Below are 26,512 nucleotides of genomic sequence, written 5' to 3'. Positions count from 1 at the left end.
TGGGACTCAATCGTGGGCTTCTCCCTAATGAGCTTATCTAATCCTAATCACTTCCCAGACGCACACCTCTAAATACTGCAGTTGAATTCAATTTCCACCTTCTTAATTTTCAGTAGGGTTAAATTCCAACCCGTGAAGCCTGGGGGACACTCAGACCAGCCCCAGACCACAGCAGGGGCCTCCCAGCGCCCGGGGTGTGTCCTCTCGGGCTTTCTCGTGATGCTTGCCTCCCGATGCCACTAACGGACTGCAATCCTGTTGACCCACGTTTTTCAAACCTGCCTTCCCCACCCTCTGGAAGGCTCCATGAAGACAGTACCCAGGTCCCTCTCATTCAGCAACTGTTCCCAGCTCTGGGCAGCTGCCTAGCACAGGCTGGTGCTCTGTCCGTGTCCACTGCTGTGTCCATGGGGACAACGAGACTCTCCGCCGACATGGCCGACCTGTCTAGTGTTTCCAAGCAGGAAGCCCAGGGGCCAGCAGGAGAGCTCGGTGGAGCTGAGCAAAGGATGCTGCAGGGTCCTGAGGTCCTCCTGAGGTCCTCCCTGCAATTACCGTGAAGGGGTAAGGCGCCCTCCTGGCAGCCACGCGGGAGGACGGGGCGCACCGACTCCCTGCCTGCACAGAAGCACTGCTCACGTGCCAAGAGCACAGCCCTTCCGGCCCCGCGTCCCCTGCTGCACATTCAGTCTCCCAGAGCCTTCGCTGACCATGTCAGCTGGATGGGCTCCAGCCTCCAAGCCCAGCAGGGCCCCCTGGAGGACTAGTCAGGGCATGACGGGTCTAGTCCTCTCTGGAACCTTCCATGGCATTCTTTCCTAGCCCAGGAAGTCTACCTCCCTGGAAACTGCCTGCCGCTCCCGCCTGTCTGGCCTCTGTCCCTCTCCCAGCTCCAGCGTCCTGGGGGGGTGGGGTGCCGTCCACTTGCCAACTGCCACTCTTCGCAAAACCCAGGTCAAAGGTCACCCCTCAGGAAGCCTCCTTGCTGAGCGCTTAGCCATTGCCGTGTCGTTGACCTCGGGGCCCTCACTGGACCATGGGCTTTTTGATGGTGAGGACTGTGTCTGGTCAGCTTCTGTATTCCCAGCTCGCTTGGAATATTCACTAAAGAAGGAGCCTAGTAAATATCTGAACATACAGATGGACGGACGGACGGAGGGTGGGTGGACGGCCGGTCGGTGGGTGGAAGGACGGCGGGTGGGTGGGTGGATGGTGGGTGGGTATTGGGGGGCTTGGAGGGAGGTGGACGGATGGCATTTTAAGGCGCAGTTCAGGTGTCCTCTCTGCTGTTGAGGCCAGCAGGGCACGGGGGGATGCGGTCGTTCTGCTCCGTCCGTTGGTCATCACCCTCCAGGTGGCTCAGGCCCCAAGGAGCACTTTGTGTTCATAGAACTGTGAAGCTGGGGACCTTCGGGGGCCTCACAGGCGCTCTATGTGGCCAGCATCCCCTCCGCACTGTCCCCAGTGACGCATCAGCTCCGCCTCACTTGCCTTAGTTTGTGGAACTGCCTACCTTGTAAGGTGGCCTGGTCTGCGCTGGGGGCCCGAGTGCACATGAGGGGGACGGGGTCACCTGCCCTGCGGTTCCTGGGCTGTCGAGGGACATGCCTGGATCGTGCTGCTGAGAGTCCATGGCACAGAAAACGGGAGCAGGCACTTGAGCATCCCCTGTGCCCCCGGCTGGCGCCGTGCCGTTGGATGGGCCATCGCCTGCAGAGCCTCCAGGCCCAGCTCATGGAGGACCTTGACGATCCCATGAAGTAACGCACAGGGCGGTGCCTGGCGCTCGTAGGAGCCTGGCGAGTGCCGGTGCTGGCAGTTGTTGGAAGGTAACCAGACGTTCCTGTGCTTGTTGGTTTAAATGAGGGACGCAGGTTCCAAGGGCTTGGATGTGTCCAAGGTCACTGACCCGTGGAGCCACCGCCTCTGCTGGCTCCTAGACTGTGCTTTTCTGACTGTGTCACTGTTGTCAATCAAACTCCCAAGGAGAAAAGGGAAGGACGATGCTTGTCGTCATGACAGTGGTAACAAACAATAGTGACATTTCATCCTCATAGCGGCCTTGGGAAGCAAGCAGTGTTCCCCCAGTTCACCAGGACATGGGGGTGCAGAGAGGTTAAGTAAGTGCCCCAAACCCCAGTGCTGGCTTCTGGTGGCATTCCACTGCCCACAGCCTGGTCCAGGGCCTGAGCTCTGACCCTGTCGTATGCCACCTCGCCTTCCAGGAAGACGGCAGCACCGCTGGGAGTAGTTGTCATTGGGCCTCATCTCGGAGCTCTGGGCTCAGTCCCCTTCTGTGAGTCCCAGGTCCAGAGCAGGACACTTTCCTGGTGACAGAAGGAGGCGACGGGCACAGAGCAGCGAGCTGAGAGATGAAATAGTGAGTGCCAAGCGAGTCGCAGAGACTCCTGGAAGGCGCAGTGGCCGGAGCGATGGTGGCTCTAGGCACCGCTGCTGGAAATGGAATAGAAAATGGGCAGGAAAGTGACAATAGACACTCTGGAGAGGAAAGTCCCAGAGACGCGGGGACGTGAGGCAGTGCTCCGCCCAGAGGAGGGCGCTGGCGAGCTAGTGAGGCCGGAGGAATCCCTGTGCCCGGAACTGTTTTCAAGATCCCAGGAAAACTAATGTCCAATAAGGACAACCAACCAGCATCATAAGGTCAAATTCCGTTTACTAGTTTCCACGATATTGTACACAAACTCGGTGACTTAACAGAAACTTACCGCCTCACCATCTGCAGGCCTACAGTTCAGATTCCTGCAGAGGATCCAAAACCTGGAGGCGACCTCCTGTCCCGGAGGCCAGGACTCCTTTCTAGCTTGTGGCTCAGCAGCAACCTTTGGTATTCCTGGGCTTGGAGTCGCACCACCCCAGTGCCTGCCATCGTGGTGGCACGCTGTTCTCCTGTGTGCCTTTGTATCCACATGGCCCCCTTCTCATAAGGACGTCAGCCACACTGGATTCCAGTAGGACTTCGTCTTAACTGGTCAAATCTGCAACGACTGTACCTCCAAATAAGGTCACATCTGGGGCATGAGGGGCTAGAACTTTGGTGTTTCTCCTTTGGAGGATCACGGTTCAACCGTGTGTTACTTCCTGCGAGTGTTATGGGTTGAACTGTGTCCGCCTCAAAATCCACACATGGAAGTCCTGACCTCCAGTATGTCTTAATGTGACTTCACTTAGAGACGGGGTCTTCAGAAGTAACCAGGGTGGAAACAGGGTCATCTGAGAGGGTCCTTATGTGGGGAGGACTCCAGGAAAACATGCAAGGACATAGCAAGAAGGCAGAGTTCTACAAGCCGAGAAAGGGGCCTCGGGAAACCCCCCTGCCAACCCCAGGGCCTTGAACTGTCCGTCTCCAGGACGGCGAGACAGTGAGTGTCTGCTGTTACACCCACTCTGCCATACTCTCTTACAACAACTCCAGCAAACTATACGTGCAGCTATTATAAGGAAAAAATTAAGCAGGACCAGAATGATATCCCTCTGGATAACGAAAGCACATTAAAAAAAAAAACATGCAGAGAATTAGAAAAGACTAATATTCTATCTTTGAAACAAACTAGAAGTGCTAAAGCGATCAAGGTACAGAAGAAGCAGTGCATTAGAATTAGGATAAACTGAGAAATGCGGTCATAGACTGAGGACATAATTTTAAATATTTTAAAATAATTTCAGAAAGACTAACCTAGGAGAAATACAAAAGTTAATAAACACTTAAGAAAAACAAGTTGAAATGAACAAAAAAATTTAAAAAATCAAAAGAAAAATAACAAAAGATGTTATTTCAAGAAGGCTTAGAGAAAAAGTGACGATTCAAGATATGCAAAGCAGATCAATCATACAGATGATAGGAATCTCTGAGGAGGAAACCCAAAACAGGAGAGGGGACACTATAAATGATAAATCAAGAAAACTTTCCATAAAGTAAAAAAAAAATAGATTTGAAATTCTATATTGAAAGAATGTACCACATACCTGAGAATATCTGTCAACCCAGAACAACCAACACCTATTCTAGTAAAATTTTCGGACTTTAAATAAAAAGGAAGAAAAACATGAACATCTGGACAAAGACAGAAAGTGATTTCTAAGGGGAAAAGGTTTATTATCATCAGATGAAGAAAATTAAATAGCATACTTACGGCACTCAAGAACATGTAGACCAAGGATTTTATACCTAGCAAAACTGACTTTGTAAACGAAGACCACAGGCCATTATGAACATGCAAGCATTGCACATGTGATTATTTGTAAAATTATAACTAAATGACTATTATAACAGAAAGAGTTTGTATGAATTGTTGTATAGCTCAGACAACGTAGAGGTAGTACATATATTTAAAACCCAAGTAGAAGAGAGAGGACATATCAAAGAAATTGTTTTCAGTAATTATGTTAGTGATGATAATTTGAATATTTCCTGTGTGAAATGTGGGGTAAATGAAATGAGTAATCATGAGATATTCTGTCATTCCCTGTGTCCTTGAAAATTGGGGTTCTGTTGTGGAACAAAGAAGATTCTTTGGTCATGTGGAAAAGCTTAAGCTAAAAACCATGTGATCCTTACTTCAAATTGGAAATATCAGCGTGAACTCATGTTGTGTTTTATGTATGAAAATGTCCACTAACGAGGCCTAGGAACAATGACCAACCCAGGGCCACTGGGCACCACCAATATCCTGGTTGTGGTCTTGAAACACAGTTTTCTGCAAAACAAAACAACAAAAAAAAAACAAATGCAGGATTTCTTGGAGTGATGACTGAGTCCAGGTCTTGTCAGTAAAAGGTCAAGATGAGGCTGGACGCCTTGTCCTCTCAGATAGCCAGAAGCCTTCAAGAAGCACTAGAATTAGGCCCAAAGGACCCAGGCACCATTTCTCATATGGACAAAGATGGAAAATTTTGCGTTTTAACAAAAGGATGATAGTGACAATGGATCCGGTCTCATCAAATTGGTTCCAGTCACGAGTTTACACTGGCGTGTGTGTGTGTGTGTGTGTGTGTGTGTGTTTTCTTTGGAGAATGATAAGAGTTAGTTCATGATCCCGAAAACTGGAAAATACAAGGAGAGAACCAGTACGGGTCTTGCTTTTTCTCTGTGAACTGTTCCCCCTGGTGACCACACAGCAGTAGGTGAGGGAAGGCATCTCAGGAAGTAAGCCAGCCAGTCAACAAGAAGGAGTGACCACCAACATGAGCCACCACCCAACATGAGCCACCACCCAACATGAGCCACCACCCAACATGAGCCACCACCCAACATGAGCCACCACCCCCAGGAGTCGACAGCTCTAGGCCCTGGGCATGGACAACCATGGGCATCGCAGGATGACAAGCACCTGATCCCACACACCCTGAGGAAGACACCCCCTGGAGCCTTTGTAAGACACCAGCTGAGTGGCCATTGTGCAGGAAATCCAGAGGACAGGGACACAGTGACCTGCACCAGGAGGAAGCAGATGGCAAAGCCCAGGCTGCAGAACCTCTTAGCTCATCGGTGTCACATACTTTCCTTAAAAATATTTTCTCGGTTGTCGGTGAACCTTTATTATTTATTTACATGTGGCGCTGAGGATCCAACCCAGTCCCTCACACGAGCCAGGCAAATGCTCTGCCACTGAGCCCCAGCCCAGCCCTTTAACTGCTTTGCATCCTTTACAGATAAATTGTGTGGAAAGTAAGAGCTGGAAAAGAAACCTAGACGTCCGTTAAAAAGAACTTAAAGGACAGCGGGCACTTATTCACGAGCAGGTCTAGATGAAAGGTCTAGAGAGGCCTCTGCTACCATAGAACCATCAGGAAACCTGGCTGGCTTGCCCTGGGGCTCAGCCGGGGGCTGCTTGTGGGACAGAAGGGTTCACGCTGGTCTGTGCCCGTGAGGCAGCCCAGGCACCTGGCCACGCCCTCTTTCTTGACATGGGTGATGATTAGGAAGACATTTGCCTTCAATCTGATCACACTAGACCTTCATTTTGGGTTGCTTTTGTATCTGTCTCATTTTATGATAAGGAGGTTTTAAGACTATGTCTGGAGCAGTGCTGGGATGTGGGTCTGTGATTCCCTGGGTCTTGGTCCCCGAGGGAGCTGAGGTCCTCTTCCTCTTGCTCCCCGTCGCACGGTGGTACGGATTTGACTTCTTCATTCTGGGCACTGAGTCTGGCACTTTGTACATGCTGGTGACCCGCTACTCACCCAACGATGGGCTCCCCAGGGTAGGGAGCCTGTGTCCCTTGCTCACTTTGTTGCCCGTGCACCTGGTGCCCTGCAGGCACTAGGCATCGTCTGCTGAGCCAGCAGCACGTGAGAGCACCGTGGGGTGTAGGCACTGAGGCTCGGTGGTGCCGTCGGTCCCTCTCAGAGCCCTGCTCACCCACCGCCAGGCAGACGCAGCCGCAGGGTGTCTCCTGTGTTTGGCTCCAGTCTGCAGGAAGGACCGCAGAGCAGCCCGGCTGCAGAGGCCGCCACGGTTCCCCTCTGGGCCAGGTGCTCCCTGGACTGGCCACCTGCTGCTGCTCCCTGGGTCTTGGTCCCCGTGGGAGCTGAGGTCCTGACTTTGCCATCAGCTGCGTGTGCTGTGGTTCCCCTCAGGGTCCGGCAAGAGAAGACGGACACCGTCCGCTGCATCAAGTCCTGCCGCCCCGCCGACGTCGCTTGTATGCGGGACCCCGTGCACACCATCTCCCACACGGTCATCTCGCTGCCCACCTTCCGCGAGTTCACCCGCCCTGAAGGTGAGTGGCAGTGGCCTGGGGGCTCCAGGCTCCCCTGGAGGGCCTCCCTCTGCTTGAGTAGAGAGCTGGGCCCTAGAAGGCATGGTCAGGGCCGAGCCGAAAGCATCTACCCACCCTTCCAGCCCGAGCCGCCCTCAGAGCAAGGTCCTTCTGCAAATAGCCACAGTGTTGCTCCTGTGCCAAGCTCTGTGGAGTCAGGAGGGCTCTGGGAGGAAGTGACCTTTGTGCTGGGGCCCAAGTGGTGGCTGAGGTGATTCAGTGAAAAGCCCAGAAAGGGCAAGGAGGCCGCCAAGCCCGGTCACAGCTGGGAAGGTCTGGAGTCGAGTGGGACAGCGTGGGCATTGAGGACGAAGCCACGTTGTGTGGCTGGAGTGGCAGCCACATGGCAAGAGATGGGCTGGCGGAATCGGCAGGGATCAGCCTGAACTTGGAGCTGGGGCTTCACCCCAAGGCTTTGGGGAGCACTGAGAGGCTGCAGCTGGTCAGATTTGCAGGAGGAAATATGGTCCTGGAGCCTGGGACGATGGCGGAGGAAGCGGCACCTGGGTCACGTTCCCACGCCCATGCCTGCTCTCCAGGGGCCTCAGGGTGCTCCTCACACCTGCCTTCCCAGCGCGCTGCCCAGGCAGGACAGAGGCTGGCCCATTGCTCCGTGGCCCTCACACCCAGGTGTGCAGCCCTGTGCTGGGGCTGGCATGGTCCCCAGCCACTCTGCCACGGTCCCCAGCCACTCTGCCACTGTGCAGCCTCCAGCCCTGGCCTTCAGAGGCGCTCACCATCACTAGACCACTCCGCAGACATTCACTGAGCCCATGCCAAGCTCTGGGGACACCATGGTTAGAAGATCCTTCCTCTCAGAGGAGACTTCCAATTGAGCCAGCCAGGGCAACCCCAGTGCTGACACCGTGGCAGGATCGTGCAGGGCTCTGGGGATGACAGGGGAGATCCCCAGGGCCCAGCTGCCTCAGGCCACAGTCCCCACGCAGTCCCTCCCCACTGGCTCCCCACCGGCTCATCCCTCCAGAGAAGGAAGGAGCAGCATTTCACAGGGGTCTGGACTCGGGCTGGAGGCTGGTGACGCTGGCTTTTCACCAAGCCACACAGCAGGGCTCCCCAGATCCTCACGGCCAGCTTCGTGGCCCTGCCAGCCAGTGCCGACATGGGGGCTGGTGACTCACAGGGTGTTGGATGTGGCTGGAGACACCTCTGAGTATCTTGGGCCCAGGAAGTCCAGACCCTGAACTTCAGTGCTGAAGTTCAGCCATTAGTGGTCACCTAATGGCCCTTTACTTTATGTATGGGGAAACTGAGGGCCAAGGAAGACTCCCCCAAGACCACCAGGAGTCAGGCTGGGCTCTGGGACCAGTGGCTCCCAGGCCAGGGTGGCCTGGTCTCTTCACAGTGGTCTAGAGATGGACCAACCCAGACAGCCCAGCCTCCCCAAGGAGCGATCTCTCTCCCCGAGTTGGTGTGCACAGGAGAGGAACCAGCTTGGGCCTTTGGTGTCCTCGTGGACCTCCAGTCCCCTTCCCCAGCTCCATAAGTGCTTGTAACTATTCACTAATTACTTCTCAGTGGACACCCCTGTGATCGGCTTCCTGGCCTCAGGGACATCCAAACCTCTCCAGCCCCCAGTCTCCCTGCTGATGGAGCCACACAGCCTGTGACGTGGGGCTCAGGAGCTCCACCTCTCCACGTAGGACTTCCACAGCTTCAGGGACGTTGCCTTGTGAACAGTCCCTTGTGTTGGGTGCTCGTTACTGGGGGCGTCACTGGGGTGGGCCCCGTAGTGCACCCTTTCCCATCTGATGCCCTCTCTGCAGAGATCATCTTCCTGCGGACGGTCACGCCGCTGTATCCTGCCAACCAGGCTGACATCATCTTTGACATAACGGAAGGGAACCTGCGGGACTCCTTCGATATCATCAAACGCTACATGGACGGCATGACCGTGGGTGAGTGGCCCTCCCCCGTGCTCCAAGGATCAGCCACTGCCCCTCCTTGTGCTGTTGGGCAGGAAGCCTTCTCTGGACCTGCCCGGCCCGCACCTGAGTCTCTTTACCAAGCCAGTCCCCTCCGCCGTCCCTAGGGGCCAGCCTGCAGCCCCCTCAGTCTCAGCCTGAGGCACAGCCCAGCGGGGCAGAGCCTGCCCTGGCTGTGCCCCTGGCTCTCCATGGGAATTCTCCTGGCCTCCATCTCCCTAGCTGTAAAACAGGTGGGTTGAAAGCTGTGGCCTCTCACAGCTGTGACCTCCAAAGGCTGTCACGTGAAGAGAGCTCTGGCTCAAGGCTCAGCATGGCCCCATGGTCAGCGGAGCGCTGGGGTTTTACCCTTGGGGTCTCGGGGAGGAGTAGCAAAGGAAGAATCCGAGGCCTTGGGCTCCAGTCTCGGCCACAGGGCTACTGTGACTTGTGGCGTGACCTTGAACGTGTTCTGTCTGCTCCCCAAGTGTCCGCTGGTAAGAGGCCTAGGCCTGGCCTCTGCCCAAGCCCCTCTGGCTATGCAGCCATTGTGCTTCCTCCCTGGAGATCTGGTGTCTCGGGAGCACCAAGGAGACCAGGGCAAGGACAGGTGAAGGACAAATCTGTGGAGTTGGTACCTGGGCAGGGGAAGGGGTGAGCTGGGCACAGGAAATGGCCAGAGCAGACACCAGAGGGAAGTTATTTGAATTTGGGAGATCGTGTACTGTGCCCTCCCGTGGAGGCGGGGATGCGGTCAGCTGCTGGTCAGGGGGATGGGAGGGGACAGGGCAGAGCCCTCCCTGTCTCAACCACGTCTGAAAGCACGCTGAGACCACAGCACTCGGCAACACGCTTCCTGTGGTCCACGGAACCTCGCCTGAAAGTTACATCTCAAAGAAATTCTATTCTTAGGGAATGTCACCGTCAGGTCTGCTGGTTTGGACTTGGATTTGTACTATGAACACTTTCCAAGCAGCTGAGGACACCCCCTGCCCTCCCCTGGGCCTCAGTGAATGGGCATGTGAGCTGAGGGCTTCTGAGGTCCTGACCAGATCGGGACGCTTTGGAACGTGGGCTCCAGGTGGCGCTGTTGGACCTGGAACCTCACCCCTGCCGCCCCAAACCTGACGGTTGTTAAACTGGCCGTTAATCCCTCGTTGCCAAAGAGCCATTTATAGCGACTTTACAAGCTCTTAAATGGGTTTGCATGTTGTAAACATGACTGAGTCGTCTGGGGGTTCCCCGCCCCAGCCTCCTCCTCCGCTAGTTGGCAACAGCAATAATTAGTTAATTACTATGAATGGTGTGTTAGCCCTGGCCGGGACTCCAGCAGGGCGCAGCGTGGCTGTCAGCAGTCATGAAACCGGCTGCTCGCCCCAGAGCCACTGCCCGCTCTGGACCTCTGTTTCCCCCTTGTAAAATGACCTGCGGGTGTGGCTGTGACGGGACCTGGCCCCTGGGCAGCTCCCAGCTCTGGGAACCATAGCGGTTTGGAATCACAGACCTTCCGGTTCACTCCTTCACTCCTTCCCAAGCCCTCCTGGCGGAAACCACCTCACCAACAGCTCAGAACGGCCTGCCTGGGGGGTGCGGCGCCTCGGCCGGTGGGGGCTCTTAGGGGCGAGTCCCTGGACATTCTTGCATCTTCCGTTCCCAGCTAAATCCTTCCTGGGGTGACCCAGCCAGGAGGTTGGGCAGCAGCCGGGCCTGGAATGACACCACTAGTGCCCTGGGATGCCGTCTCTGGCCACATCAGCATCCCAGAGGGAAGCACCCTGGGAGTTTCCGTTTCTCGGCTTCCCATGCGCTGGGGCAGAACAGCCCAGCCGTGCGGCCCCGGAGACCATCTCCCCCAACCCCCCTCTAGAGGGGAAACCGAGGCCCAGAGGGGCAGGGACTTGCTGGTCTTCTACCAGTGACTCGGGGCACCGCACAGTGAGTCGGGACACCGCAGGCCATGGAGCGGCCCCCAGGGTGTGAGAGGTGACCACAGGTGTTCCCGGCAGTGGGCTTCCTGGGAATGGAATGTGGACCCAGCCACACAGCGGCCGTTCCCCTCGCTGCGCTTGGTCACGGGTGCCCTGGTCTTTGGAATTCTGGGCTGGGCTATGGGGAGGCCCCAGCCCGGCCCTTGGGAACGGCTCCTCCCGAAGCCCTGCCTGCCAGGTGGCCCTGGCGGCTCCCCGCTCACTGTGTGCAGGAGGTCCCATCTTCTGGCTGCCTTTGTTCCTGGGCCTCTGGATGCGACATTTCTCTGCTGGGGCTGTCTTCCCTGGGACCTTCACCGTCCACCTCTTTCCTCTCTTCTGCTGCCCAGAACCACCTCTGGGAGCTTCCGAGGCCCTGGGACCTCCCTGGCACACAGCTCCAGGCCCGTCCACCTGGCAAGGTTGCCTGCTGGACTGGAGCCGGCATGCAGCTGCCTGGGAGTGGGCTTCACCCTCATGCTCCTCTCCCCTGCTGAGCGCTCTCCCCCCCCCCCCCCCGTGTTCTTGTGCCCACTCACATCACTGCCCGGGATGGGGCAGGAGCCCTTCCCTTGGGCCAAGGAGGGAAGGGAGCTAAATGACCGCGTGAGCCTGTAACTGAAAACCGCAAAGCCAGGACATCTCCAGACTTGTTCTGAGCGCGCTGCATTCCCAGGCCCCATCTTAGACGGAGCCCGGGTGTCGACTGAGGGGGAGAAAGGGTCCCTGGACCCTCAGTCCTGCCATCTGCTGCTACCTGCTAGGCCTTGGGAGGCTCCTGAGCCCCTTGAGAACCCCCAGGCAGCTCGGCCTCCAGCAGCACACGGCAGGGGCACCTGCCTGCCCAGGGCACTGGTTGGACGCCTGCCAGCTCCAGGCCATACTTCAGGGGCTTCCTGAAGGAGGCAAGGCAGGCTGAGTCTCCACCCGTGGGCAGAAAGGACGTTGGTGAGCTGCTTCGCATAGGAGCTGATGTCTCATGATGGCCAATGCCCTGTGCTGTGGGTCACCCCTACTCAGGGACGCAGGTGCAAGGGCCAGGTGGGCACGAGGCTGGCAGAGGCCATTTGGTGCTGGGCCCAGAGTGGGCTTGGAGCCCAACCTTCCAGAGCTGGGCTGGTGCCAACTAAGACCCACTGGCTAGGAGTGTGGGCGTCCCAGGAAATCACCAGTGGACAAGCCTGCAGGCCCAGTGACCACAGTGTTCACTCCCCTCAAAGTCATAGGAGGTCAATGCCCCGAGACAACCAGGACCCAGAGGAGCCAGACCTTCGGCTAATGCAGTCTTGAAGCCTGTTCCAAGGGACCCAGGTACTGCGCCGGGCGAGCCGCTGTCCCTGACAGTGCCCCTGCATTCCTCTCTCCCCGGCTGTCAGTGAAAAATGAAGAATGCGTTTCCTCCAGGGCCTGAGGGGCTCTCGGGCCTCAGAGCCCTCCTCAGCCGTCTCGGGGTTCACCCTTGGCTCTGCAGGGTGCAGGCTGTGATCAGGGAGCTCAGAAAACTCTGTCACGTAACAGCTTCTGGGTGACCAACGGGATCTTTGAACAGGGTGATGCCAGCTGCATGCGGCCAGCCTGGGGTGGGAGGACAGGCCCCAGGCCCCTAGGCACCCCTGCTGCTGGGCTGCAGCAGGTGCAGGGCCTCAGGCCCCTTACCACCCTCTGCTCTCTGCTTCTCAACCGCTCCCCTGGTGGAGAGCTGGCTTGGCCAACGTTTCTGTGAGAGCCAGGAGGAGCCAGGGGGCAGGCAGCTCGAGGTAGTGTTCCACCTGCGGCCTGTTTGCACATGGCTCGACTGATCCTGGGCCTTTGGGTCAGCCAGCTGTGATCGCAGACGTGATGGTGGAGCAGTCCAGGGTAGGGGGCTTCTCGGACGGGGTAGTGGGGGTGCGAGCGAGGATGGAGATTAGACTCCACTCCAGGCCAGTGTGGAGTCCCGGTGTCCACTGGTCTCTACTGGCTGTTGTCCACACTGCTGGCATCTGCTGGCTGCAGTTTGTCCAGGTCCTAGCCACAGAGCATCGGTAGTGAAGCAGGTCCTTATAAGCAGTCCTGGGTTCTGGCCCCCTTTAGGGTAAAGACTTCCTTTGTGTCCATGTGGGAGAGGTGAGGTCCAGCCCTGCCAGGCTGGGGAAGGACAGTGTTCTGTTGGTTACAGCCTCGAGCGTGGATTGGCTCGTTACCAGGGGCAGAGGGGTGGGAGAAGAGGGCCTGGGCCCTGGTGGTCAGAGGTCGGGGATGAGAGCAGGCAGCAGAGGGACATTGGGTGATCCTGGAGCACCGAGGGACGGCGTTTCCAGGTGGGGCCTCCTCTCCGATTCTTCACCTGGCCGGCGCGACCTCCTGCTCACACAGGACTCTCCATGAGCCTGCTGTGCCAGAAACGCAGCCAGGAGTGGAGGCCTTGTCAGATGAGGACTGAGAACCCGGGGGCCCCTGGAGCCCTGTGGAGGGAAGACTTGCTGAGTGGGGGCACCGGGGCTTCTGACGCCTTCTAGAAGTCCGCCATGAAGAGGGCAGAGACGCGATTGTGCCCGTGGGAAGGACGAAGGTCAGGAGCCATGCCAAAGCCAGTCACAGCCTCCTGAGCTTGGGGCTCGAGGTTCACTCATGTTGACGGGAGGAGCAGCCTCTGCGGGGTCCACTCCTCCAGTGAGGCCCGTTTGCTTGTTCCTTGCACACACAGAGCAGACACGCCCGCAGTCCCCCCAGCCCAGAGCAGCTCGTGGACCTCCCAGCTTCTCAGGCCCCTCGGTTCCAGTGGGACGATTTGTGACCCCCTTACTGCTGCTGCTGTGAACCTTTGCAGAGCCTTTGATATCCACAGGCGATGCACCAATCACTCCCGATTTTAAACGACGCGCTCTAGCCAAGGCCACAGCGGTAGAGACATCTGGGAAGAATGAGAAGGAAAAAAGAAAAAAAATGGCCCGGGGATGATATGAACCCACACTGGAGTGATTTCCCTTCTCAAGGTGGGGAAACCGAGGCACAGAGGGGCCTCCAGAGCAGGTGACAGCACCTGAGATTGTGCACAGCACAGTGGGACTTAATGGGGGTGCCTGCTGCCGCCATCTTCCTGGTGACTCCTGGAGGCCCGGCCCAGCTCTGAGATCCCCAGCTGTGCCCGTGCGGTGGGCACCACAGCAAGTGCCCTCCGGGAGCAGGCTCGGGCTCCGAGTTTGGATCGGATCCCCTTTCAGAGGATTCGCTGGGCCTCTCCCATGCGGAAGGGCCTCTGCCCTCAGAGCTTGGCTAACGGGGCGCTGAGGTGGGCCTGGCTCAGCTTGGGGGTTCTGTGCCATGGCCTGCACGAGCCCTTCCTGCCCCAGGGCTCATCCACAGAGCAGCTCAGGAAAGCGAGGCGGAGGTGGCGCCTCAGGGTGCCGCTCTCTGCTCCTGTGCCCTCCCTTCTCTGCTCTCCACCAGGACACTGAGCCCCTCCACCCAGCCCTCCCTTCCTGCACAGGCGCCTCCCCCAGCCCCTTCCTTGCGGGCTCAGCTGGAGGTTCTGTCCTGGGGACAGTGGCCGCGAGCCCTCCGAGCCCCGGCTCTGAGGCACCTTTGTGTTCTGATCATGTTTCCTCTGCATTGGCCCCGCCGTGGGCCAGCGCCCTGCGAGGACCCAAACTGGGGCTGGCCAACAAGTGCAAGCCCTCGCTCGGGTGCAGCTGCAGGCCTCGGCCTCAGGTCTCCGCCTGCACTCGCTGGCTGCTTGCGGGAGTCCTGATCCCACGGGGCGTCTCAATTTGAGGAAGGAAGCGTGTTGGCTTAACTCTGGGATGGCACAGGGCAGGACCCGGCCCTCCATGGCCTCTGGGACGTCGATTCTGAGCCAAGCTGATGGGACTTGTCCTCTGAGGCCCCCACGTGGTGGCAGGACCTGGGGTCGCAGTGTGGCTGGGGCACAGTGGGCTGGACAGGGCTGGGGGGCCTGACCAAGGTGTGTCGTCCTCCCTGTGTGGCACCAGGGCCCTGCTGAGCTTCAGGCAGGGCAGAAACTGGACCCCACAATCAGGTTCACGTTCCAGAGTCTGGCTCTGACCGCAGTGGGAGGGTGTGGGGGGAGGAGGGGCCTGAGAGCCCAGGTGGACGCGGGGTGCACGGGGGCAGGGCTGGAGGACAGCTGCTCTCAGACACCTGCCAACGGAACAGAGCGCCCCAGCCTTAGGAGGGAGGCCAGGGCCTGCGGAGTTGGACTCTGGGGAGCAGGCTGGAGTCCTGGGAGGGAGGTGGGTTTCTGTGATCATCTGGGGAGATCTCAGTAGGTCAGTGATTGGGTCTAGGGCCCTGGAGGACCCCGGCAGGAGGACAAGACCGGGGATACAGAGGAAGGGAATGGTCTCTTACCCCTCCCGTCTTGGTGGCATTTTTGGCCAACGATGTAAAGGAGGGTGCATCAGGGAGACCCTCCCGAACACTGCCAGGCTCCCCCACCCCCTGTGGCAAGGCTCAGTGGCCTGGGGCCTGGGTTCTGCCTCCCTGGCTATGGATGCTCAGCAGCCCGCCCACCTGAGTCCCCTGAGAGCCACAGATGGTAGTGGCCCCTGCCACGCCCCGTGAGGGGAGAAAGGCAGGCGGGTAGGCTGCGTGGCCACAGGCGTGGAAGCCCAGTTCCCACAGGAAGTGGGAGGGGAGGCGCCCTCTGGGCTGCTCTGCTTTATTTAGCAGCCGGGTGGCTATCCCCTCCACAGAGTGTGGGGGGGGCACGTTCCTAACCTTGTGGCCTATGGGATGGACTTCCCTGGGGCACACTGGGTGACAGTTGGTGTTTAAATATGCAGAAGGGACACCCAACCTTCTTCTGGGCCATTGCGCCCTTTCTCGGGGTGCAGAGAGGGCAGGGTTTGGGAAGCCCTGAGCACCTCCCCTCCGTGCACCACCAACTCCGAGCGCCCTGAGTTGGTGGTGACTCTAGAAAGCGCAATTCCTTTCTGCTACATTTGCCACACATTCGAGACTCAGGGCAGTGTGTTCTGAAAGCACCCTGAGGGTCACATCACAGGGTGACGTGGGGACAGGCCGTGGGTTGGGAGGAGCTGGGTTCTGGGGACCGCCCACTGGGCTGGACTCCACGGCCCTTAGCTTGGAATCTGGGACAGGCAATGGGGTCTCCACAGCCCAGCGGAGGATGGAAGAGGCTCCGTGCACTTCCTCACTTCCTCTGCCCCCCGAGGCGCAGCCTGCTTCCCAGCCCAGCCGCGCTCTGGTCTGTTGCTCTGCAGGTCCAAGCCTAGTACCCCTGACCCAGACCCTCACCCTGCTGCTCCCAAACCCCACGGTCAGATGCTAATACACCGCCTTGGGGGAAATCCCACACCTTCAAACTTTGCTTCGTGCACAAAATTATAGGAGCACTGAGTAGGTGACCTTCAGGCCATGTGTGAGGCGTGTGTGGAACGCAGAAGAGTTTCGTGGTCAGACATGGGAGCCGTCCCCAAGATACCGCACCATGGAGACGGAAACTTTCAAAATCCAAAGCCTTTCTGCCCCCACCGGTTCCAATGAGGCATCCTCTACTGTGCCCAAGGCAGTCCTTTCTCTTCTCCCCCTTGCTTATCAGTCTCAGCCTCCAGGGACAGTGACTCCCATCCAGGGAGGTTTTCTGAGACCTGGTGACTGCTTTCCAATGCCCTTTGTGTGTGCAGTGGCAAGACTTCACAGGTGTCCTCTGAGCTCCCGGCCCTCTGTTCCAGCCCCTCCTCCCACACCTCTTTCCACCCTGCCTGTGGCTGGCAGCGCACGTTGGCACTAAGGCTGGACGGTGAGGACTGGCTCTCTTTGTTGCTGTCTCCCTCCAGGTGGGCAGCAACTGAAATCTCGGTGACTTCGGCTGTTGGTCATTATTTCCCAATACTTTCATTTGTGGGTGGTACTTTTATAAATGGTGCTTAATGTGAATTTTGAGTCCATCCATTCTTTCAACAACCACTTCTGGAGTGCTTCAGGCAGAGCATGCCATGTTCTAAGAACCAGGGACACAGGAATGGCCAAGAAAAGCAGTGCCCATGGCCCAGCCTCACCTGATGGTGGAATACCGTGACCAAGGAGACAGAGGACTCCCTAGTCTGAGCTCAGTGGGAACAGCTTCTTTTTCTTTGTGCAGTATTGACATGTGGCCTTCAAAGTCAGCCACTTGCCTTTGAAGACAGGTACTTTCCCTTGGCATGAGAGCTCATGCAGTGTCTCGATTCGTCACCTCATTTGTTAAAGTGCTTCGTGACAATCCTGCACTCTCCACCACACTGGGTAGAATCGCAGAGTCCTGCATTGGAGGCTGGACTTCAGCACGGATGGCGCCTGCAGGAGGCCACTCAGCTGGCCAGCATGGAACCACGGAGAGCCGGCTCTAGGTTTCTTTATAGATCCGTGTCTTGAGTGAGTCAGGGGTGGGGATGGTGCCGAGAGCCCCGAGGCTCATCTTTATCATTTCAAACGGGGGATGGACAGCAAATGCAGCTTCAAGTGGCAGAAACTGGGAGATGGCTTCAGGGGCCACAGATGTGGCCACGGACCCCAAGACGCAATGACATTCTCCTCGCTGGACCTGTGCTGTGTGTTCAGGATCCCGGATCCCAGGGCGTCAGCTGGATTTATAAAGCAGAGCCAAGACACCAGGGCGAAATGCCCGAGGGGGCCTACATTTTTCTACTGGGGAAAAGAAGACTTAATTATGTCTCGAGGCAGCACAGAGACACCAAGGAACACCAGCAGCACCAGACCCGGAGCAGAAATACCAAGGACCCGCGTTCGGAAGGTCAACCCGGTGGAACTCAGCATCACGTCCTTGTTTCCTTTTTCCCCTGAGCCTTTGGGCAGGTGGGCAGGTGGCATGGGCAAGCCAGGCATGACGGAGCTGCCCCTCTGTCCTGCATTTTATTGCTAGAGTGGCCAATCCCAAAACATACCTCACCCAGAGCTCTGTTGACCCCCCTCAGGACCACGTTTTATCTTCCTAGACCAAGGAGGCTCTACGGACTGGCTCCCTCCTTCTCTCTCTCCTTCTCTCTTCTCATTTAATCTCATTCGACATTCATGGCTGAACTCCTGCCGTGTGCCTGAGACAGAGTCTCACTGAGTTGCTCAGGCTGGTCTTGAACTTGCAATCCTCTTGCCTCAGCCTCCCAAGTAACTGGGATCACAGAGGAGCGCCACCCGTCCAGCTGTACCTGCTCACTTAGCTGAGCACCTGGCCCCCGTCCCGTGCGGGCTGTCTGAACTGTGGGTTCTGTTGTTAAAGGTCCCACGTGCAGCCAGGACAGCTCAGTTACAAACAGACGTAAACAAAAATAGGTGAACATGTAAATATAACAGCGAGGGTCATTATTCAGGATTTTAGAATGTTTATATTGTCTATATGTTTCATTGCAAATATTTAGTTACATAATCTATAAATATTTTATATCAAAGTCATATTTTACATACTGAAAAGGGCAGGGGATGTAGCTCAGTGATAAAGCACCTCTGGGTTCAATCCCTGATACCAAAACAAAAACAAACAAACAAAAAACATAAAAATTATATTTTACATATAATTATATGCAAATTTATTAATTATTTTATATAAGATGTTGTGACATTTATATATTAACTATATATTTATATAGTTTAAATAACATATATTTATTATAATAATTACATATTCTCCTTTTTTTTTTTTGTACCAGGGATTGAACACAGGGGCACTTAACCACTGAGCCACATCCCCAGCACTTTTTCATATTTTATTTAATGACAGGGTTTTGCTGAGTTGCTAAGAGCCTCGCTAAGTTGCTGAGGCTGTCTTTGAACTCACAATCCTTCTGCCTCAGCCCCCTGAGTTGATCGGATCTCAGGCGTGGGCCACTGTGTCCAGCTGAATAATTGCATGTTCTTATTGTTCATTGACAAGTGGAAGTCAGAGTAGACAGGCAGCTGCTGTGACAGTGCCTTTCCTCTGCCCTGGGGTGCTTCACAGCCACTGGCTCTCTCCTTGGAGCCACATTCTCTGAGTGCCAGGAAGGGCAGTAAGGACCCCCTCCCCACCGTGCCCAGACAGGTGAGGTCAGCAGGGGGCCCAGGGTGCTGTGGCTGGTGGGTGCCATTGTCAGCCTCCGGCCTGGGAGAGGAAAAGGTGATGGTGGAGCGAAGGGGGCATGAGTGAGCCCACCCTGACCCTGACAGGCTGGCCCAGCCCAGGGAGGAATGGACTCGAGCGCCCTTGTCTTCAGGCCCAGGGCAACCGAGTGGCCACAAGCCACGCCCCTTGCCTGGAGCTGAAGATGTTCATGAGGTTGGGACAGGACAAACCTGCCTCATCATGGGGAGGGTCGCGGGTGGGGAGAGGTTGCTGTCAGCCTGCAGAGGCCTGGGCTGCTGTTCCCTGGAACTAGTGCCCATGTCTGTTGGGGAGCAGCCTGGGGTTCCACCCTGATGGCTGGGCAATGCACTGTGAAATATGCCCATATTCTCCTTTGGAGCATGAACTTGATGTTCCTGACAGGGACCTGCTGCAGGTGCAGGGGGCCTTCATGACCCTCAGTCCTTCTAGGCCTCTGCTGCCTGATGCAGGCTGTCCCCTGCACTTCCTGAGACTGTGGCCACCTGAGGTCAGAGTTGTTAGACCCTGAGGCTGCCGTGTGGTACGGCCACTGGCTCAGGAGCTCTGCTAACAGACATCTCTCCCCATCTCCATTGAAGTGACGTTGTGTTGGAATCTTGCAATCAGCTATGGAAGTTGGCAGGTGGTTCAAGCAGAGAACCAGCTCCTAAGCAGTTAATGCTGGAAGGCGTGGGGTGGAGAAGGAACTCTGGAGGCCATCAGCAGCCCTGCACGCTCTGCCCCAGGCCTGCAGGTGTGGCTCCTGGGCTTCCTCTACAGGAAGGGCGTCGCCTCCAGCAACCTGTCCTGGTTCCCAGCCTTCCTCACCTCCTCCTCACCCCTGTTGGACCTGCACAGACTCCTGCGGGAACACAGCACTCCCCATTTTCAATCCTAGATTGAAAATTCCAGTTTTGGAAGCAGGGCTGTTAGTTGTCTCTGGGGCACTGTGAGGAAGGCACGTGGTGCATAAGGCCAGCTCCTGCAGCTGATGCTCGGGGGCATGACTGGGGCACCTGGATCTTGCAGGCACATCCCCGGGAGTCAGGGCTGCTCCACTGGCAAGAGGGGAATCCAGGGCCCTGTGATCCTCCAGTAACACAGGGAAGAGCCTCTGCTGCGTTTCTCCCTGGGTCATAACTGGGCATGGGACTCAGGAGGAGAGGGACAGGGCCTACCAGGCGTCTACTCCATGCCAGCCCTTTTTCTCAGTTCCTTTAGACCCTGTCTGGTAGATGGTGGTAAAGCAGAAACCCAGGCTCCAAGAAGGCAGGAGTGGCACTGACCCCAGAGCCACCGGCCTGCAAGGCCCACACTCTCACTGTCCCAGCCACGTGTGATGCAGGAAGTAGGGAGTCCACATCCGGGCCCCTGAGGGGGAAGCAGAACCAGACTTGGAAGGGAATGCTGTCGGGGGACTTGGGGGCCTGGCTCAGGCTGGGGCCATGAGGCCTGGGTCTCTTCCGCCCTGACACTGCCCCAGGGAAAGCCTCCAACACATTCTCCTTGCCGCAGTCCACGGTAACTTCCAGCACACCTTTGCTCTCTCCCCAGGTGTCGTGCGCCAGGTGCGGCCCATCGTGGGCCCGTTTCATGCCGTCCTGAAGCTGGAGATGAACTACGTGGTCGGGGGTGTGGTCTCCCACCGAAATGTTGTCAACGTCCACATCTTTGTCTCTGAGTACTGGTTCTGAGGGCTGGTCCACGGGGCAGCCGAGGGTGCACCTGCAGCCCAAATCGTTGCTGCAGTGACCGCTGTGCCTGTCTGACCCCGAAGGCATTTTTAAATGTTATGTATTGGTTTGTAGCATTAGGCCAATATGTATTTTGCTGAGCCAGGTGAATAAGCCCATCCGAGTACTTTGGTGTTTAAATAATGAGTGTAATTGCTCAGCTGTCTGGCTGAAGACCTTGCTGATGTTTTTAATGCAAAGGTTAAATTTTGTGCCTTTCTCTGTCTGTGGACTGGGCCTTGGTAAGAACTGAGGAAAGACATTTTTCAAAGGGGCAGCCAGTCCAAAATCCAAGAGAAGGCCCAATTACATGAAATTTGACATTTTGGTCCTTTGACACCAATCAGCTTCTGTGTTCTAAGTTCATGGCTGCTGAAGAAGAGCACATAAATGTACAATCATTTCTCCCCAGAAGCAGCCTGAAAGAACGCCGTGGGGACACTTAGAAGGTCAACTGCAGTCCTGTTGAAACAAGGGGGGTCTCCTGGTAAAGACACAGGCTGTGGTGTTTGGTGTGGCCCCAGTGTGTTCGCTTGGGGACTGGCTGGGTTTCTCTGTACCCTGCGTCCTTTTCTCACAGGTGGGAAATAAACAGCTTTGTGATCCTCCTGATGGCCTGTGTATGGAACTCTCTCTAGAACGGGGCTCCTGGGCTGGGGCTGGGGCTCCGTGGTAGAGCGCTGGCCTAGCCTGTGTGAGGCACTGGGTTCGATTCTCAGCACCACATACAAAAATAAATAAAGATATTGTGTCCATCTATAGTTAAAAAAGAAGAAGGAAGAGGGGGCTCCTGCTAGCTCAGGGGTCCTTCAGCAACAAAAGGACAGGGACTGTCCCCCCAAAATCCTTTCCCCCTCCTCTCAGGCACAGACCCCCTTCACCCTCAGGACACCTTCTCATTCTCGGCAGCCTGGACCCTGGCCCTGGCTGAGATCTGGACCTCACATGCAGCGTGGCCCCTGTCAGGTCTCCGGGTGCGGCTGGTGTTGCAGAAGGCCTATTCAGACCTCTCCGACCCTCAAGGACACGAGTCCAGCCTCCTCGGGGAACGCCAAGTGTTTCTGAAGTCACTGTGTGAACACTGTCAGGCCAGGCCAGGCCTGGGGAAGGCCGTGTGGGGCTGGGCAGACCAGGGAGCCATGTCCAGTGACAAGGTCAGCACAGGGGGATTCGAGCAGCGCTCCAGACCAAGGAGTCTGTCCATTCCATAGACGTGCGGCCCATCGTGGGCCCGTTTCATGCCGGAAGGAAGGCATGGGGTGGAGAAGGAACTCTGGAGGCCATCAGCACTGATGGTCCCTCCTGGGCTCTGTGCACCTCTCTGATTGCTCCATGCAGGGCGGGCTGTGCTCGGCAGGACAGCATGGTCAAGACCAGGGCACACAGGTCCCCTCCACTCCCCCTCCCTGGCCCTGACCTCACATGGGCACCAGGGACCCCCATGCTCCCAGAAAGCAGCCTCTGAAGCCCCTGCTGCCACCTCGTCCAGTCCACTGACCTCCTGACCCAGGGGCTCATGTGGTGGGTGCCTCGGAATGGGCAGATTGGGCTTGGAAAATGATAAGACATGCCCAAGCCGGCCTGGCCCAGAGGTGACCGCCGCCGCCACCTGGGCTCTGGAAGAGAGAAAGGCACGTTTCCCACGGTGCAGCGCGAGATGCTCATATCCCGCAGCCCACCTGGACAATCTGAGGGCTGCTCTCCGCAGCTCAGCCTAGATAATTGCATAGTTAATCGTGTGCAGGTAACTCAGCCAGGGGAGGTGGTCACGGGAGGGGGAGCCCGGCTCCCACTCGGCTAGAGAGCTGCCGGATCCCGGGGTGGACCAGCCACCCACACGCACGAGGCCTGGCCTGCTCATCTGACGCAGGGGCAGCTGGACGCTGGCACCTGGTGGCCTTGCTGCTGCCCACTTGCTCTGTCGGGTCAGGTCAGAGGCCACTCCGTCTGCAGATGCTCTGCCAGGGTGGTTGGAGTGAGGGTGTCTCTGCCCCAAGGCTGGAAGGAGCCAGGGTTTTCCCTGGGGACTTTGGCCCAGTTTCCTGGGACACATAGAAAGCCAGTGTCCATTTTCCTTCCTCCACACACTGGCTCTAGGGTCCTGGTGCCCATGGCCCCGGGTGGTTCCCCTTGGGGACGCTCAGCCTTCAGGGATCCAGGCCATGTTCAAAGGTCCCTGACACCACTGGGCAGAGGGCTGAGGTCAAGGGAATGGCCCCCATGTCTCTCCCCACATCCCGGGCTCTACGGCCTCAACTGCCAGGCTCGGGTGCCCCGGCCCCTCCCTGCTCTGCAGCTCGGCCCTGGGCAGGCAGCCCTGGGTGCCGAGGGGTTGGGCTGGAGGGTGAGGCGCAGGGCTGTTGTCAGGGGCAGACCTCCGCCTCCTCCCTCCCTCCTGTTCCCTCTTCCTCTGGAGAACTCAGGGACAGAGCACAGGTCTCCGTGTATGGACGGCTGTGACCTACGCTGCAAGCCTAGGACAGCCTCTGCGCCTGGTGCAGGAGCCTAAGCTGCAGCCCACACACCCAGGGCCTCCCTGGAGCCCAACCTGGGGAGGCCTGCCCAGGAGAGGCGGCCGGAGGGAGCCTGGAGACAGGGAGGAGGTCACGCCCCGGGGGGAGCCGTGGGCAGGAGAGGCAGCAGACACAGGGTCCTGGAACTGGGCCAAGGAAGAAAGTGTCACCTGGAGGGTGGGACCCAGGAGCAGAGAGGCCATGGCGTGCCTCTGCCGGCAGTCCTCAGGGGGCTCAGGGGCGACAGCCTGACCAGGAAGTCTGAGCAGCAACAGAGCCAACCGTTATCTCAGGGGACCCAGCTCTCAGCACCGAGCCTTCCTGCACTCTGAGGGCCAGTGAGTCCAGCAGTGTGTGAACGCCCAGTGGTCCAGGCTGGCTCCTGAATGGTGAAGCCCGCTCTGCCCTTCTCCTTACCCTTCTCCTTGGACCTTCAGACTCCCAGGGGTACCCTCCTGGACCTCTTCTCCTTACTGCGCACACAGCAATGGCCTAATCCTTGCTTTAGGAAGCAGGGCCCTCCCGCTCCAGTGTGAAGACTCTGGTTTTGCACAAAGGGATTATTCCACAGGGAATAATGTGGGCATTAGCTTCTCCTGAGCCCTCTCAGCGGGTGCTGATAGAACCTTCCAGAAGCATCAACCTGGACACTGGAGCACACTGACCCCAAGCCCAGAACAGAGCAAGAAGGGACAGTGTACTGATGGCCCTTAGGCCAGGGAACACGCTGGCCTATGCTGATGACCAGGGAGCATCCGTCCAGCCTGGGTCTCCAACTGGGCTCCAGGAGGACTGGGTCACACCATGGAAGGTGCTTTTTTATTTTTCTTTCTCTGCCACAACAATTTGGTGACACTTACATAACTCAGGACCCTAGAAGTCTCATGAGGCCAGCCTGTGGCCTCCCTGCCCAGCTCCTGTTCACTGTAGGCAGGGAGGCCGAGGGCGGCGGGATGCAGCGCGTGCCAGGGCAGCATTGCAGCTGAGGCGGGCCCAGCTTGGTGGGTTGGCACCCTGAGAAATGGGCCCCCGGTGTCCAGGGGAAGGCAGGGGCTGGCACAGAGGGGAGGCAGGCAGTGGGGCTCAGGGTGCCGCAGAGCCTGCTTTAGTAGAGATTGAAGGAAAACCCTTCCAACGGGTCAAGGGCGGCCCACGCAGAGAAATAGTAGCAACTTGGCATGGTGCCCCCCAAACAACCCACCATCAGGGTCAGTGGTGAGCCTCAGAGATCAAGGGGTGCCCCAGAGTAGCCCCAAAGCTGTCTCCTACCTGAGGCCCTCCCGGGCTCTCTCCAACCGCCACCTTTCCTCTCTGCGAATGAAGTTCCCTTCACTTCCCTGAGTAGCCATTGAACTTGTACCCCCATACAAATCCCCGCAGAGGAACGTGCCTGAAATAAAAACAAGAGCGCGATGATGACCGAGCCAGCAGCCGCGGACACAAACCCAGCACAGGCCTCGCCGTGGTGCAAGCTGTGCACTCCGCTAGCCAGAGGCCGTCCCAGTGTTCCGAGGTGGTGGGGGGGTGTGCACGTCACTGGGAAGAGCCCCCTCCTCGCGCCTCCCGGGGCGGCCAGGCACGGAGCCCAGCCTTTCTCACAGCTCTTTCAAGACCTTCCCAGAGTTTCCCTCATCTGTATCAGTCTTCTCATCTGCAAAATAGGCCTAGTAATTACTACCTTGCAGGATTTTTGTGCACATAAAGCAGGAGGATGACGGTAACACGGGCTCGGAGCCTGTCTTGGAAGATGAGCTATGAAAAAATCATTCCGGTTCCTTGTTCCAGTCCTTCTCATTCTTACTTGGAGACTTGCTCTTCCAGGTTCTCAGAAAATGTCCATTCACTCCCCTTTTCTGATCAAACAGGTATTTCCTGCAAGTCTCCTCTAACCCAGGCCTGGCGGAAGCCCAGAGAGGCAGATGCAGGCCTTATCAGAAGGATCGTGTGGAGAACGGTGGGGCCTCTCAGACCTGGGAGAGGCCAGCTCCTTTTCTATTGCAAAGACCAAGATTTATTCTCATCAGTTTTATTTTCTTCATTTTCTCTCCATGTGCCAACCCTTTTAGAATAAAACTCATTTTAATTTCACAAGACAATTCTAGAAGGATGCAACGAAATTGGCTTGATTTAATTTACAAACTTGAATAAAAACATGCTTTTAGCATCCAAATATCCCTTTTTACTTTGACTGCTGGGAAGCTCAGCTGTAGATTAGTGCCCAATGAGTGATCCGCTGTCTCACACTTACATTGAACTCTCCCTTCCGTCTGGTTTCTGTGCCCCATTTCTACGTGTGCCTGCTCTTCTGAAGCACTCACTGAAGGGAAGAAATCGCACAGCCTTTTGTGAAGTGAGGCATAAATGACAAACAATTCTGTGAAAGATTCGAAGTGTACGGTGACAGAAATCAGCTGACACAACAGCCAACAGGTGGGAGTGACTGCAGTGACCATCGATGGACGAATGGACACACAAAACAAGATAAATGCACGCAGTGGGCAGCATTCAGCCTTGGGAAGGCAGGAAATTGCCACCTGCCACAAATGCGTGAACCTCGAGGTCAGCGTGGCCAGAGACACGCCGTCCCAGGACGATCCCGAGTGACCGCAGGCGTGTAGGTAGGCAAACCCACAGAGGCAGAGGGTGGCGGGCGTCTGCAAGGCTGGAAGGATGGGGCGGGGTTGGTGAGTTCTGGAGGCCGACAGTGGTGGAGGCCCAAGGGGACTGCCACTCAGCGTCCGCTCAACACTGGCCGAGTGGTGCATTTTATGTCATGTCCCTGCGCTGGGAGCTGGCCTGGCCGTTGTGCTGGAGTCGGGGTTGAGCTGTGGCTCGCTGTGGACAGGCCAGGCACCTGTTGGCTGGTGCCCTCTGAGGCCTGGCAGGGCTGGTCCTGAGCCAGAGGGGGCTGTGGCCGGCCTGAGGCAGGGCCAGGATGCGGTGTCCCTGGCAACTGGCTGTAACAACAGTGAGGCACATTTCTGGCCGAGGCATAATGGTGAGAACAGATCGTGGGGTCAGGAGGCTTGGATTTGAGTTGAGGCTCTGCTGATAAGCTGTGTGACACGGGCCAGCTGCTGACCCTCTCTGAGACAGATTTGGAGACAAGGGTACCATCTGTGAGCAGCCTGGGGCCTGCTGCCGGTAGGGGCTCGCGGTGTTCCGTCCCCCTCTTCCCTCCGTACAGTGAAAGTCCCTCCTGCCACACCCCAGGGACCTTCCTGCAGGCCCCGCTACTCCTGCGCCTCCCTCCATCTGCAGAGATTTCACCTCCTTCTCGGGACACTTTCCGGCTTCCTGCAGGCACAAGGGCGGCCTCCTGAGGGCTGGCTCAGATGTCCTGCCTGGTCTCTGCTGGACACAGGCTGTGACCTGAAATCCTCCAGTGACCAGGGACAGTGGCCGCAGGGAAGTCAGGCCTGTGCAGGCAGATGGAGCCCAAGGGCGACGGGCACAGCGTCCTGCCTCACGACCGCCCCCCTCGCCCTCTGGAACATGAACGAGTCCCCTCCGGTGTG

The 26,512-nt window shown here is 57.2% G+C and overlaps 1 protein-coding gene across 1 annotated transcript in view; it reads left to right on the top strand.

Annotated features, from left to right (window-relative positions):
• Fbln1 (fibulin 1) overlaps nt 1–21,093 on the top strand; it is a 67,239-nt gene extending 46,146 nt beyond the window's left edge. The window contains exons 15-17 of the mRNA XM_027954667.3: nt 6,598–6,740; nt 8,564–8,695; nt 20,303–21,093. Coding sequence (XP_027810468.2) covers nt 6,598–6,740; nt 8,564–8,695; nt 20,303–20,442 — 415 coding nt within the window. The 3' untranslated portion in view covers nt 20,443–21,093. The remainder of the gene's footprint in view (nt 1–6,597; nt 6,741–8,563; nt 8,696–20,302) is intronic.
• Nucleotides 21,094–26,512: the final 5,419 nt, after the last annotated feature.

Source organism: Marmota flaviventris, chromosome 3 (genome assembly GCF_047511675.1).
Source record: "Marmota flaviventris isolate mMarFla1 chromosome 3, mMarFla1.hap1, whole genome shotgun sequence".
NCBI lineage: Eukaryota > Metazoa > Chordata > Mammalia > Rodentia > Sciuridae > Marmota > Marmota flaviventris.
Note: the sequence above shows the minus strand (reverse complement) of the source record. Positions and strands in the feature narration are given on the sequence as shown.